Genomic DNA, 14,136 nt, shown 5'->3' with positions numbered 1-14,136 from the left:
TCACAAGGGGACCCCCCCCCCCAAATGACGCCACTGACTCTAATTCTAAATTCTTCCATTTCTTCACATACACTTTTCACTCTCGTCGTTACCCTTTCGTACATATCCTGTACTCCTGTATTCTGTATTACTTTCACATATCTAAACCATTGGTAGGTAGTCCTTTTATCCTTAGATATATAAACTCTAATATAGAATATCGATATGAGAAAAATGTGGTGATGGTGAGATAGTACAATAGATAAAAAAAAAATAACTCAATATAAAAGTTCAAAATTATGCAGTTAAGTAGGTAATTTGAATAATGAATTACGGCATTTAATAATTCAAATTACAATAGTAAATGTTGTATAAACTAATTCAGTTAGTTTTTGTAAATTTTAAGATTATTTTAAATATTTCCAGTATTCATAATTGAAAATCGTTTTGTAATGTTACTCATCAGTCTCATCAGTTTATTTAATACAAAAAATGTTATTGTAGTAAATTAATATCGATACATATGTTTATACCATCATTAAAGTATAAGCTAAATATTGGTAAACCCTAGGTGATATATACTTCACTATCAACTAAACTATTAATAAATAATGCGCTCAGTAGAAAGTTTCTCTAACAGTTTTTATTTTGAACTAAGTCATGTATTATGCTGGTTGGTCATTAAATTGATTAGTCTAAAATATCATAAGGTATAAAAAATTAAAAAATTAAAACTTTCCCCCTAGAATAAGTCGTACCGTGGATGAGAGTGGGTTACAGGATATTTTTGAAGCCCTTCTATCTAAACACATAGGCACTAGCTACTTGCTGAAAATAAAAATTACAGATAATTGTATTACAATTATTGCTTCAGTGTTTTGCTAACTATACTATATAGGTATATTATGTGTCGATATGTATGTAAATTTATTTATTATTTCCTTTCATTAACATTTAACAAGCTGTTTTATAATCTTATAGCTCACTAGCTGTTTTGCATTATGTTTAATGTTACATTATGAAGTTTTCGTGGTTGACATCAAAATATATCGGAAATGTCAGATATTAATGCTATGTTTTATAATATATTCATGTTTTTATGTTAAAATCTACATGATTTAAATATACATTATACATGAAATTGTTCGTTGTTTGTTTCTACAGAGTGATTATTTTGACAGAGAACGCACTTCCTTATTATTTTTAGAAGTGTTAAATTTATTTTGAAAAGTTCATTCTTTTATTTCAAAATCTAAGAAACTCATACGCAATTCTCACATATTCACCATATTTGTCACTCCTGTAATAGTTTGTTGGTCAAACAGCCGGGTTATCGATTTTGATTTTTAATTACATAATCAGAATACTTCTATAAAAGTCTCTATACCTATATAGTAACTAAATAGGTATCAAATATTATCTTATGATTTTTTTTTTAACATATAGGTACCTACATGTTTATTGAGCTGGATACAACTTTTTTTTTCTAAACCAATTTTTTTGCGTAACGCTTCGTATATCGTCATATAAATGCATATTAATAATATATGTATATATTAAAAATCTATCTATAATTATTAAATCATTAAATTCTCAATAAAATATAGCATCCTTGCACAGCAAAACTATCTAGTAGCATGCTACTTTAAAAAAAAAGCTATAACCATTTAGATAAAACTGATAAGAGGAGTGAAGAGGTCAAGTTTTCTACTCCGCTCATCAAAACTTATAATATTTCACAGTAAAAAAAGCTATTTGTTCAATATCTAATATTTATATATCAAAATAATAGAATTGCACAAATCTCAAATTGTTATATCACAAAGTTAAAAAAAACAAAAATAGTTAGATATACTTTTAGAATAATGAGTTTTCATTGTTAAAAGAATCACTCTGTATCTTATTGCTGATAAATAGACCCGACTAATCTAGTCATAGCTTTACACACGACCATACAAATATTGTGTGATCGAAAATATTATTTCACATTTTATGACGAACGCCAAGCCCTTGGGATTCAGTAACCCATTTTCGGTGGCCTCAATCTAGATGTTTACTATCGAAAACGCAAAAATACTATAGCTATACATAAAGTATAGCCGACACAAACAATTACAAGACCCCCAATATGGTGTTAATAAACTAAAGTTGCTTTTCCGTGTTTGTATAGTTTTCCTAGTTTTATTTAAATCTTATCAGTTGTTTGCAGGTAGTAGGAACCAATAATTTATCAATTCTACTTAAATATTTGTATTTCCCATGAGTGCCCGTCACATTTTGCATTGATTATGTGGTTTAGCCTTTTACGTATAGTTATTTACTACGAAATTGTTGTAGTTATTAATATTTAATATTACCATTAAACATGTTTCATGACTTCACGTAATCACATTTACCACTGTAAACGTATATTAACATGTTTGATACCTATATGGGCCAGTGGAAAATTGCTCTCCTAAATTACTTAAATACAAATTGATTAGGTTTTTCAAACGAATTTTAATACAAATAAATCGTTACTGCATACACATTTAAAGTTAATAAAGTCGTTTTTCGTTAGGTAGTCGTACTGTGGTCAATACCGTTTTGGCGACATAGTAACAATAGTAGGTATCGTTATTATGACCCATTTAGTTGTGTCTATCACTAAAATAGTTGTATTTAAACTAACATATTTAAAAAAAATATATACTCTGAATTACATAATCGAATACTTTTTATACCTCGCTAATATATTTTGTCAGTTTTGGAATGGTTTGAAATTAACGTGGGTCAATCATACTTCTATAGGTACATCTAAATTAATTTTACAATATGCCGGTAATAACAAATTCATTTATATTATGTAATATTACAATCGAAATTGACTTTAACTTTTTGTTTTATGATATATTCTTATTTCTTATCGTGTATAGGTGAAAAAAAATATTACTTATTGTTATTATTATTGTTATTTTTATTATCCTTTTTAAATGAGAAAAGCGTTACTCTTAGGCGATAAAAAGTAAATTTATCTGCCTAGGTAGGTACTATGTACTACTATTTAATAAACAATTTAACGTCCATTTTGTATATAAATTATATAAAATCAATTATATAGTTAAAAAAACAAAATATACATTTGAATTAAATATTAAATTTCAAGTAGGTAATGTATATAAAATATAAGTATTCATTGCATATCTATATATAATGTATAATGACTTGTCCTGAGTGATTCATCATCGCCTAGCCGGAATCGCTGAAGCTATGAGTATGAAATTTTGATCGTAGTTTTTTTTTATGTAGACACCCACTAACAAAGGATTTTTTAAAATTCAACCCCTGCAGGAGTTAAAAGAGTTAAAAGGGGTAGAAATGAAAAAAAACCACACAGCCGGGACAACTGAGGGGTAAAATGGGTAAAGATGGAAAAAATTCATCGACTGGTTGTCCAGACTGATTCATCATCGCCTAGCCAGAACCACTGGATGGATCTGGCTGAAATTTGGCGCAAATAAATAGCTATTAAGACAGTAGATATCCGCTAAGAAAAGATTTTGGAAATTCAACCCCTAAAAAAGAAAATTAGGGATTGTAAGAATACAACAGTGGCACCGTCCATCAAGCATTATCTAATTTAATTATACAATATTAGTTTTAAAGTAGAAAACGTACGAGCCTGATATTTGGAATAGTGGTTCTATATGTACAATAAAAAAGGATTATCTGATATTCGCATTTTAAAGAGGGGGTCAAACAGGGATCTTAAGATTCACGGTGGAAATTGAAACTTTTTTTGTTTATTAATGGTTGACTTTAGTTGCAGGTTAAATATGCGAATTATTATTTCACAAAGTTATACAATTACAATTTTTCCGTAAAAATATATTAATATATAAATATTAAATACACCTAAAAATCCAGGATTATCAACTATGACTTTAATACTATTTTAGGTGGTACACTGTATAAACATTTTTTTCAACTACAAAGTTATGGGCTATATTTTATCACCCACCTCGCTGTGTCCGCAATTTAACGCAGATAGATTGCTTACCTGATGATATACTGTTTCCATAACCATAAGTGAGACTCACGAGGAGGACGGCTAAAAATTAAAATATAATATGATTTTGCTTCCATATACACAGCGAATTACACCCAAAAGGAGTTAAATAATCACATTTTTTTCCCGGACAAGGCCGGGTTATTAAGCTTTTGACTGACAATATCAAAGCTTGTATAATATTATATTTTAAAGTATTTATAGTGCAACATATCTCTTTTACAGTTTCACCCTTAAAAAATACTAGATTAATATAATATAATATAGTAAATATGATATTAAGTAGACGTGCGAATAAATTCAAATTTAAGTAAGTTATATTTAAAAGTTAAACTTGTCCATATCATATATTTTATCATTGGATAAATGATTCAATAAATATAATCTATATGCCTAATATATTTGTGTCTATAATCAAATTGTTGAATATACTGATGATTATTTAGATTAAGTAATAATACTATTTTCTCTTTTAAAATTAGTGTAGATACTTCTTATAAAATCTTATCTCATTTCATGAAATCGAAACCATTTTTCATTGCTTATTAAAATACAGAAAAAAGGTGTGAAGTGGATACTTCTTTATGAAATATACACTGGAATTTTACATAGTGGAATAAACAGTATGTATAATACCTGTACAGTATCGTATATTGGTACTTTATATATTTGATTTGAAAGTTAGTAAATTAATTTTTGTATCCACTCACTGACATTTGTTTCGTATTTCTCGGTAAAAAAATAAAATGGTATACATTTCAAGTAATAGAAAACTTTTAATTAAATGATAAGATCAACAAATGAATTGTAGGTATATATATATTATGTGAGTATGTGACATGATAATTGTCATAATAATAATAATAATATGTAATAAATATATATTATATATATATAATACAATAAAATACATAAAAAATATTTTTCCTGAAACACAGTCTGAAATATATTGAAATATTATGTACCTATTATTATATAATACATTACATTATACGTTCCATCTAACTTGAGTCTTAATATATTATTATTACATCTGATATTAAATATTTTCATTAGTTAAGTAGGTAAAGTAGTCAAGTCAACCATAAAATTCGAAGCTTGTAGTATTGTATCAAAAGTTTATTAGACATTATATTCAAGACTATTTTTTTTTTATTATTTATTTATTTATGTTTATTATATGTGTGCGGTATCTGTAATGAAATAAAATATGGTCTGAATAACGACTAAAGATAGTATTTTATTTTGTTACGGTTTTAATGTATATTTTCCATTTGCTTCAAACTTGTTAGTTGTTACTATATATAGTGTGTTGTGTGTATTTTTATTTAATATTTGCTATGAAATATACTCAAATACGTAAACTAAATTTTGTTTACATTTTACATAGGTATATCTAACGTAACACCTAATATTTATTAAAAAAAAAGTTTTAAGGGGTTTTAACTTCACCATTTCAAGTACATTATTGCATTTAAAAATACGCGTACCAGTGTCTTTTTTTTATTCAAATTATAACATAATAAAACTTGTTTAAAATTTAGAAATAATTTTAAAACAACGATAGGTACCTATAGATGTTTTCGATTATATGTAAGTCCCAGTTATTTAAAAATAATACATTTCTGGTATATTTTGTATTTAAAAATATGAACACATTCTTTTGAATGTGGTATATACAGTAGCTGTATAATATAATATACCTACTTATTTTAGTTATTTAAAGTGCTTAGTGCAGTGATAAATAACTTTCTTTTACATTTTATTCGTATTCGTTAATAATAATAAAAAAAAATTAACAATAATTTAGCACAAACATGTTGAAATAAAATGATAAAAATTGATAAATTATAACTCGTGATGATAAACTGTATAATGCAATATAATGTAATTAAAACCAATTACGTCCTATATAATATTATAATATGCTAAAAAGCTTCTAAATATAAACAATATGTTACTTTTTTTTACCGTATAATATAAGTTTCACTGTTGTCTGTTTCAGAGTATTACATTTCATTTTTTTTTTATTCAAGTATTGTTGTTAGGTGTTAAAAATTTCATTTTAATTTATATCTATATTTTCAGAATATTATGATCCTCTTGTACTTCAATAGCAGATACAATCTCCCGTGTATCGTATTATATATACTTAGAATTACTCAAACCATTGGATACTGTTTTAGAGTTGACAACTCACTGTCTCATCTCGTTTCCTCTCGACTATAAATTAATTGGAACTCAGTTTTATAAAAATATTCATTAAATATTTTCGTATTATTATTTGCTATACTATTTTTTTCTTATTTTATTTTTTAGTAACTAACTGAAAAAAATGTTAAAAGTTTTTTTCTGTTTGTTAAAAACTTGAGATACTTATTAAATTTATAACTATGGTTTAGCATAATATAGAAAATGAAAATGAATAATTATTTATTTCCTCTGAGTTTAAATTTAGTTCTAAGATTTCTAATTTTAACAAAATAGTTTGCTGGTGATGTGTTTAGTCAATGTATAAAATTGTTTAAAGTTGTATAGAAAAACCATTAAATAAATGTAGACTGTAGGCTGGTTATTCAATACAATATTTTAATTATTTCTATTTTTTTTTTTGTTTGAACCGGGGTTTTTTCTTTTTTACCTCTTACGTTAAATTTGTATATTGTTCATACTAAATAAAAGTTGTAACTTCATACTAAACATTATGTGTTTACTATTTTGATAAACTTTTGTTCAGTAGATATAATGATTATGTACTAAAGAATAACATTGTGCAATTTATATCATTATCTGGACTTTGATTTATTGTTATTTTATTACCAACATTTTAATAATTACAACAACCTAGTCCTTCAAATATTTCAACGATTTTTTCACGTGGCCTTAATTATTTGTCTTTATTTATGATGGTATTTTATCGATTTTAATAGCATTTGAAAATGCACTTGCGCTATATAGATGTTGAATGAAATTGACCTTTTTATAAAGTAAGTATAAATCTATATTTTTTGTTGTCTCTGTATTTTTTCAGTCTTATAGGTACACTACATTATATCTAAATGTATTATCATCCATTCTGCAAGCTCTTATATAAACTAATGTTCTATATATATCTGCTGGTTCATCAGCTGAAAAATCCGGACAGTAACAATATGAATTATATAATGATGTTAGTTACTCAGAACAAACGCAAGCATAAATTACCTAAAAAAAGGTGTACGGGTAATTAGTTAGATTTTTTGATAGAAAAGTGTATAACGCTAGTGCAAATTATCAATGTTGAATTTAGTAATAAATAATCAAATGGATGTCCAGAGAATATAATGCAATCAATTATTACGCAATGCGATCATTTGGTATATACATTTCATGAAAAGTTGTCCAAATATAGTATATGTTTTTAGTCATTTCGTGATGTCTAAAAAAGACTTATCCCACTAACGTGACGGACACAAATTATTCATTTTATGTAGGTATTCAAAAACCCAGTGCATGGCATGATCGTTTTTTATGAACTGAATGTCCATTTTACGAAAAGAATGATTACGTTATGTGGACGTGAGTAGGTATGTGACATAAATATATTATCATAATATTATATTACCCTAAATACCTATAAGACGAAACTGTACACATTAACATTGAACGTCATTACTAATATTTCGTATTAAATTTGTCATTGTAGGATATTGGTTTGGAAATTAAATATTTTTGGTCAATATCCATCCATTAATATTTCCAATCTAGTATTTAAATATATAAAGTAAAATAAAAATTATAGAAACACAAAACATATAATTTTTTTTTTTTTGTAATTTAGTTACCTATTGAAATAATGTGTATTTATGAAATATATAATATAATTAAATAATCGAACCAATATTATTAGATGCCTATATATGTAATTATTACTACCTACTCATAATAAGTATTTAAAATATAGATAAGTAGAGAATGAAGATAAGAGACACCGTAAAAACAATTTAACTCAACAATTTTATATATAGGTAATTATTAAATTATTTACATTATGTCAAATTGTCAAACGATATTGTAATACGACTGACGAACAAACAAACGTAATATTTCATAATCATTATTGGGTTACAAAGAAAATGAAAAAAAACAGCTAAATAACTACCTAACTGACGTGATTTTAAAATGAAAACATTTTATAAAACAACTTGTAAAATGGGGAAAAGTAAGTGACCACTTGGCTGTACAGTAGGTATCGAGTCTCAAATCGTTTGAATAAGTCATTATAAATTATAATACAATGTAATAATATAAATTTATTCATATTATGTTAAATTTGAATTTATGAATTGGTAAATGGTAAATCATTTTATATGAAAAATGATTCTGAGCTTATATTACTAAGTATATTGTATGTTGTTATTGCTATAAAGTATTTTATTTTACTATTATTTATATGGTAGGTTGAAATTATTTTTTGTTTATAAAACATTACGTTTGAAAATGTCATTATGTGTATAAAATTATATGTGTTAAAAGTTTCAAGTATCAACGAAAAATATTTTTAAATAACAATATAACTAAAAACGTTAATCTTCGTTTAATTTCATTCAAATACAATTGAAATTTCTATAAAAAAAAATTGTAGTTTTGTTTTTTTAAATTTATTGACGAAAGTTGTAATGCATCTTAAATCTTTTTGACCAAGTAAAAATTCGATATTTATAGAAAAAAATAATGTTAAATGTCAAATATTATAGAATATAGTAATATAAATATTTGGTAAAAATTTAGTTACACCAAAGAAACAAATTAAATTTTGTCAAAAACTTGTTTTGCGTAAAAATTCTTGTTTTTCTATCATTTTTTTTGTTTTTTTTTTCCAGTTATTATACAAAACTCAACAAAAGTATGAAAAGTGTGAAATGTAATAGCAGTAGATTAATTTTGACTCCTAAAGCTTAAGTACCAACTAGATATAATTTTCTGCCAGAATCAGAAGTTGACCCTTAAAGCTAAAAATCAAAGCATTTTTATTGCTCCAAAAGAATAATAAAATACCAAAAACTCACACCATTGTAAAATCAACAAAACATCAAATTGTAGCGCTCGGCTCAGAAACTAAAATATATTATGAAATATTATGTTTAAATGTTTAATTTAAATTTGTTTCGACATAAAAAAAATGTTTAACAGTTCCACATCTGGTATAGCTTATCATATACAAACATATATTATAGTCATCATGCCCATCATACACAATAACAAACATTAACCTAAATTATTATGACGTATTTGACATCAATGTATTTAACAGTGACCGCAAATTACCGAGTGCCTGGTTCGAAAAACGTGCGCAGTCCAATAATAAGTAGGTAATTCATTCGGAAATGGTACATATAACGACTAACGAGATTCATACTTGACACAATTGCAATTTTTTTTTTAGAGAGAGGGGTGGTACATTTTTTTTTACTAGGTAATACATTTTCATTATTATACTCGAACCAACTCCGAGGGTGTAAGGGTGGAACCCAAACACACATAATATGATCATGATCATTATATTATTATTGTTGTTGTTGTTGCTTTCGTTGTTATATTGTCTTATTACACTGTTTCCGTGCATCGCCAACAGGTTAGTGACTTTGGGATCGTGGACAGTGGTGGCAACCTGTCAGCTGCGTCGTCGGACGCATCATCGCTGAGCGTGCCCGGATCGGGGGGACCAGGCGGCCACCGTCACAGCATTCCATGGGGCCGGCGCCGGAGTTCCACGTGGACGGGCCGGTACTCGGACGCCACGGACCCAGAATTTGCGGACTTGCAGCGAATGACCACCAGAGGCAGTGTGGGCATGCACAGCCTGTCGGACTCGCTACACAAACTGACATTCACTCAGAGCCTGGCGTTCCCGGAACTGGCACGGAAGCTGGCCAGCAGGCGGCGACAGGAACAGCTGCGGGCCGCTATCAACGACAACAGCCAGGATGACTTCGAGGCGTGTTCAAAGTTCGTCGCCGTGGCCGGTGGGTTCCTGCTCAGCCTGATGGTGTACTGCGTGGTGAATAAGTACGGAAAAGTATAAGGGTGGTCGCCCCGTGGTGACGACCCGGGGCTTGGCGTGGTCTTCGGAAACCAGACCGCGACCACTTTTGCAGAAATGAACGCCACCGAGGCCGCAGCGGTGTCCGCCATCGCTTCAGTGACACGACCCTACGCGAGCGGGCCGGGATCTAGGCCGGTGCCAGGGCCGATTCCAGGTCAGGTTCCCGAGCCGATTCCAGGGCCGCTTCCAGTGCAGGTTCCAGGGCCAGCCGTCGGTGCCAAAGATGTTGGTAAGGGTAGTTTACAGCGGACCGGCCGCTCGCTGTGGAATTACATTATCACAGTGGACGTCATCACTAACAAGGCCACCAACGACGACCATGGAGGCGTCCAGGGTGGTGATCCTGACGACGATCACGGAGGGAACGACCATGGCGGTGGTTCGGACGACAACCACGCAGGAAGCGACCAAGGCGGCGGTCCGGACGATAACAGGTAGACTGTCCGGTAGTAAACGTGCGCGCCAAATCACTGACGCGCACGCGCGCTCGTTATCGCACCGCCACACGCGATGTACACACACACGAATTAGTTACAGCCTTGGACGACTGAAATTCGATAAAAGCAAACATATTTGAAGGCTCCGTTCGCTTATAATGTTATCTTCGTAATAACGACACGATGTAACCGTCGTTACTGTGTTTCTATTTCTAGTTCTAACCCCCCCCCCCCTTCCTACAACACAATATGATATTACATTTACAATATGAAAATGCAAATGTGCAGTATATACTGTGAACTATAGTACATGAATTGAAATGCATCTACTACTTGTCCACGAGTTAAACTGTATTTTATGTGCAGAACGAAATAAAATATCAATGAATAAATGGGGACTGCAGACGGTAGTTTATGCATTGCGATTTAAATAGATTTTTCTTGTTTGTACTGCACACACCAGAATAAATAAAAGTTGTAAAACTTGGCGGTAAATGCAAATAATGGTTTATGCATCGAATCGTAAAATTAGTCGAATCGGAGTTTCTAATAATTCGATCAGTTTTAAATTTTAATGTTACATTAATATACTAATAGTTATCGTGTGTGTGTGTGTGTGTGTGTGTGTGTGTGTGTGTTAATTAGCGGTAGATTTGGTTTTTTAGGTAGTAGTTGCGGGTATAACATGATTTACAATATCCACTTACTGAATTCGCCTATAGTAACTCCAATTATTAGTATATAACAATAACGTTTATTGGGTAATAATTTTTATTATTTATAAGATAATAATTTAGCCATTAACAACTTGTGACACAAGTCAAGGTATAATTCGGTTTTTTTAAAAACGTATATGCTCAAATGTAATTCTTAGTGAAGCTTTATATTTATCCAAAAATGTTTATTGTATGTTATAGTAGGTCTCAGATCCTTGACGACGCTTTTTTTTTTTATCGATTTCTGCGCAGTCCCTTATGCTTTTATCAGAGTCAAGACACTTTATACACTATATACTTACTAGAAGCTATATATAGGAACTAAGATATTTTGAATACATTACCTGTGCAAAGGTCAATCTGTGTTCAGTTTCCAATCTATAGAGATATGTCGGATAAAATTGACGAGTTTTTTTTTTAACTGCCTCCAAAGAACCACGTAAAAATACAAACACATCGTTGATAAACTAATAAAAATAACCGATAACAAATGACAATTCGCTCCGTTCAATATGAAAAAACCAGATGATAATAGTATACCTACCTACGTCAGCCGTTACGGAGAAACTGTATTTGTTGGACCGAAATATATATACGTTTCTCGAATAAAAATATATAAATCATAAACTCATTTATTTGCAATTCGAAAATATTTCAAGTTGTGACAAAAGAGTTATTCACGCAAAGTTCAAAATAGTTAATGCATCTCCGGAGTGTCAGTTATCATAATTGCCATTGTATAACGTAAAATGTAACATTAAACGGGCACCTAATTGGTTAGAAGGAAAACTGTTTAATACCAAATGAGGCCCTAGAAATACTCCGTGAAAAAATAGCTTGAATCGTCTTATAGGTGATATCAAAATTCAAATAAATGTATTAAATTTAACATAATAATGTTATAAGTTATAACTTATATTATGCATATTTTTAACAACTGCTACAGTGCGCAACACACTATTATATAACAAATATCCAATATAATTTTTCTCGGAATTGAAACCATGTAACTAAAATTGATAGGTACTTATTTGTGTGACATTTATAATTTCTTCAAATATACTTGTGTAGGTAATAATATGTACTTTCAGGCGAATATATGTATCGATAACTACCCGTAAATCATGTTATGGCTCACTTGACGTCATATACAATATTAGATAAAAATAATAATAAATATTCAATTATATATTATTATGTAAATAATATTATAAATTATCATAATATTATACAAAGGTGGGCAAGTTAATGATAATAATTAACTCAAGTTAAGTTAAGAGGACACAAGATCTATAAGTTAAAAGTTAACAGTTAACAAATTATAAATTTAACTCGATAAGTTAAAAGTTGATATAGAAAAAAATATTAACTTAACTCAGTTAAAAAAAAGTTTATCAATTTTTTTTTATTAGTATGTAAATTACATAAAAAGTGAATGTGTCTTTCTAGTTTCTAATTTATAAATAATAAAAACAATTGTATTGAATTATTTTCATAATGTACACTGTATACCCTTTTACTGTTACTTTACTTTTATTTACTAATTTAAACTATACTCATCTCAAATTAATAATTTAACAACTATATTTTTTATATCGTATGGCAATTGAATGTCATAATACGTTAAGATGAATACATGACCTTCATATATATATAAGTTATATTACATTAAAACATAACAATTGTCAATTTGTAATTTAAAATTATTAATTGTATTAAAAACATTTATAATTACAACTCGCATAATATATAATTTACAACTTAATAAAATATATAAATATACACAAAATTATGTTATCAAGATAAAGAACAGAAATGTTTGTGATTTTATTGGAATATTTTTATTTTTACTGATATATTAAAATTTACGTATAAACGAAAAATTTTAAAATGTTTTTAACTTGATGGATTTTTTTAAAATCAACTGGGAAAAGCTAAGTTATTTCAACTGTAAATTAAACTAGTTGAGTTCATAAGTTGATCATAAAATAAACTAACTAGTTAAGTTAAAAAGTTTAAAAAAATTAACTTTTCAACTTAACTTTAACTTTTTAACTAGTTAATGCCCACCTTTGATATTATATATTATTAGAATATTAGTTAATTGATTTAATGTATAACTAAAGTAAAATACTAATACAGCTATACCTATAATACCATTGCACAAAGGTTTTATAACTAGAGTCTATATTACCCAAACTTATAACTATACAGTTGGTAAATACTAATTTGTAGGTCCCTATTAAATATTACGTTGCTTACTATTTGTTTACCTATATAATATGTACAAGTGAACGAGTGGAGGCTTAAGTTTCAAAAATTAATATAGTGTTTATGCTAATTGTTAATGCTAAAGTCGTCTTTTTAGACCTATTAGATAGTTGTAGAAGTAGAACACTTGTTTATTTAAGAATACACGATAAATGGAAATTAAATTAATTAAGTGTGTTAAGTATAAGAATTAATGTATAATATTGAATGTTTATTTGAATTTTACCAAGAAATAAATTCCTGTTTTTATTTTTAACTTCTTAAGTATGATTTTTCAAAGAAATTTAATTTTAAAGTGTTATTAAGATATTGAATTTCGTTGACAAGAAAAGTTTACGTAGCTTAAAAGTAAAAACAACTATTCATTTACATTTACTTATTTTTAAGAATCTAATTTAAGTTTTAAATATTATAATATTGTACATTATGCGTATATTTTAAATAATAAAAAAGATATCTGAGTATTATTTTTCGGAACGTTGAAATAACGTTTAATAACTGAATACCTATCGTTAACTATATATCTTGGGCATTCTTTGCTGAACTTTTATTATTTAAACCCGTTAACAGCAAGCACATTTCTGTTATTGTAATTATTGA

The 14,136-nt window shown here is 28.3% G+C and overlaps 1 protein-coding gene across 1 annotated transcript in view; it reads left to right on the top strand.

The window, feature by feature from the left end:
- Nucleotides 1–10,122, top strand: part of LOC100575365 — an 18,224-nt gene extending 8,102 nt beyond the window's left edge. The window contains exon 3 of the mRNA XM_029489772.1: nt 9,642–10,122. Within this exon, the coding sequence (XP_029345632.1) occupies nt 9,642–10,091 (450 nt within the window). The 3' untranslated portion in view covers nt 10,092–10,122. The remainder of the gene's footprint in view (nt 1–9,641) is intronic.
- The last annotated feature ends 4,014 nt before the right edge of the window (nt 10,123–14,136 follow it).

Source organism: Acyrthosiphon pisum, chromosome X, assembly GCF_005508785.2.
Source record: "Acyrthosiphon pisum isolate AL4f chromosome X, pea_aphid_22Mar2018_4r6ur, whole genome shotgun sequence".
Lineage (NCBI taxonomy): Eukaryota > Metazoa > Arthropoda > Insecta > Hemiptera > Aphididae > Acyrthosiphon > Acyrthosiphon pisum.
Note: the sequence above shows the minus strand (reverse complement) of the source record. Positions and strands in the feature narration are given on the sequence as shown.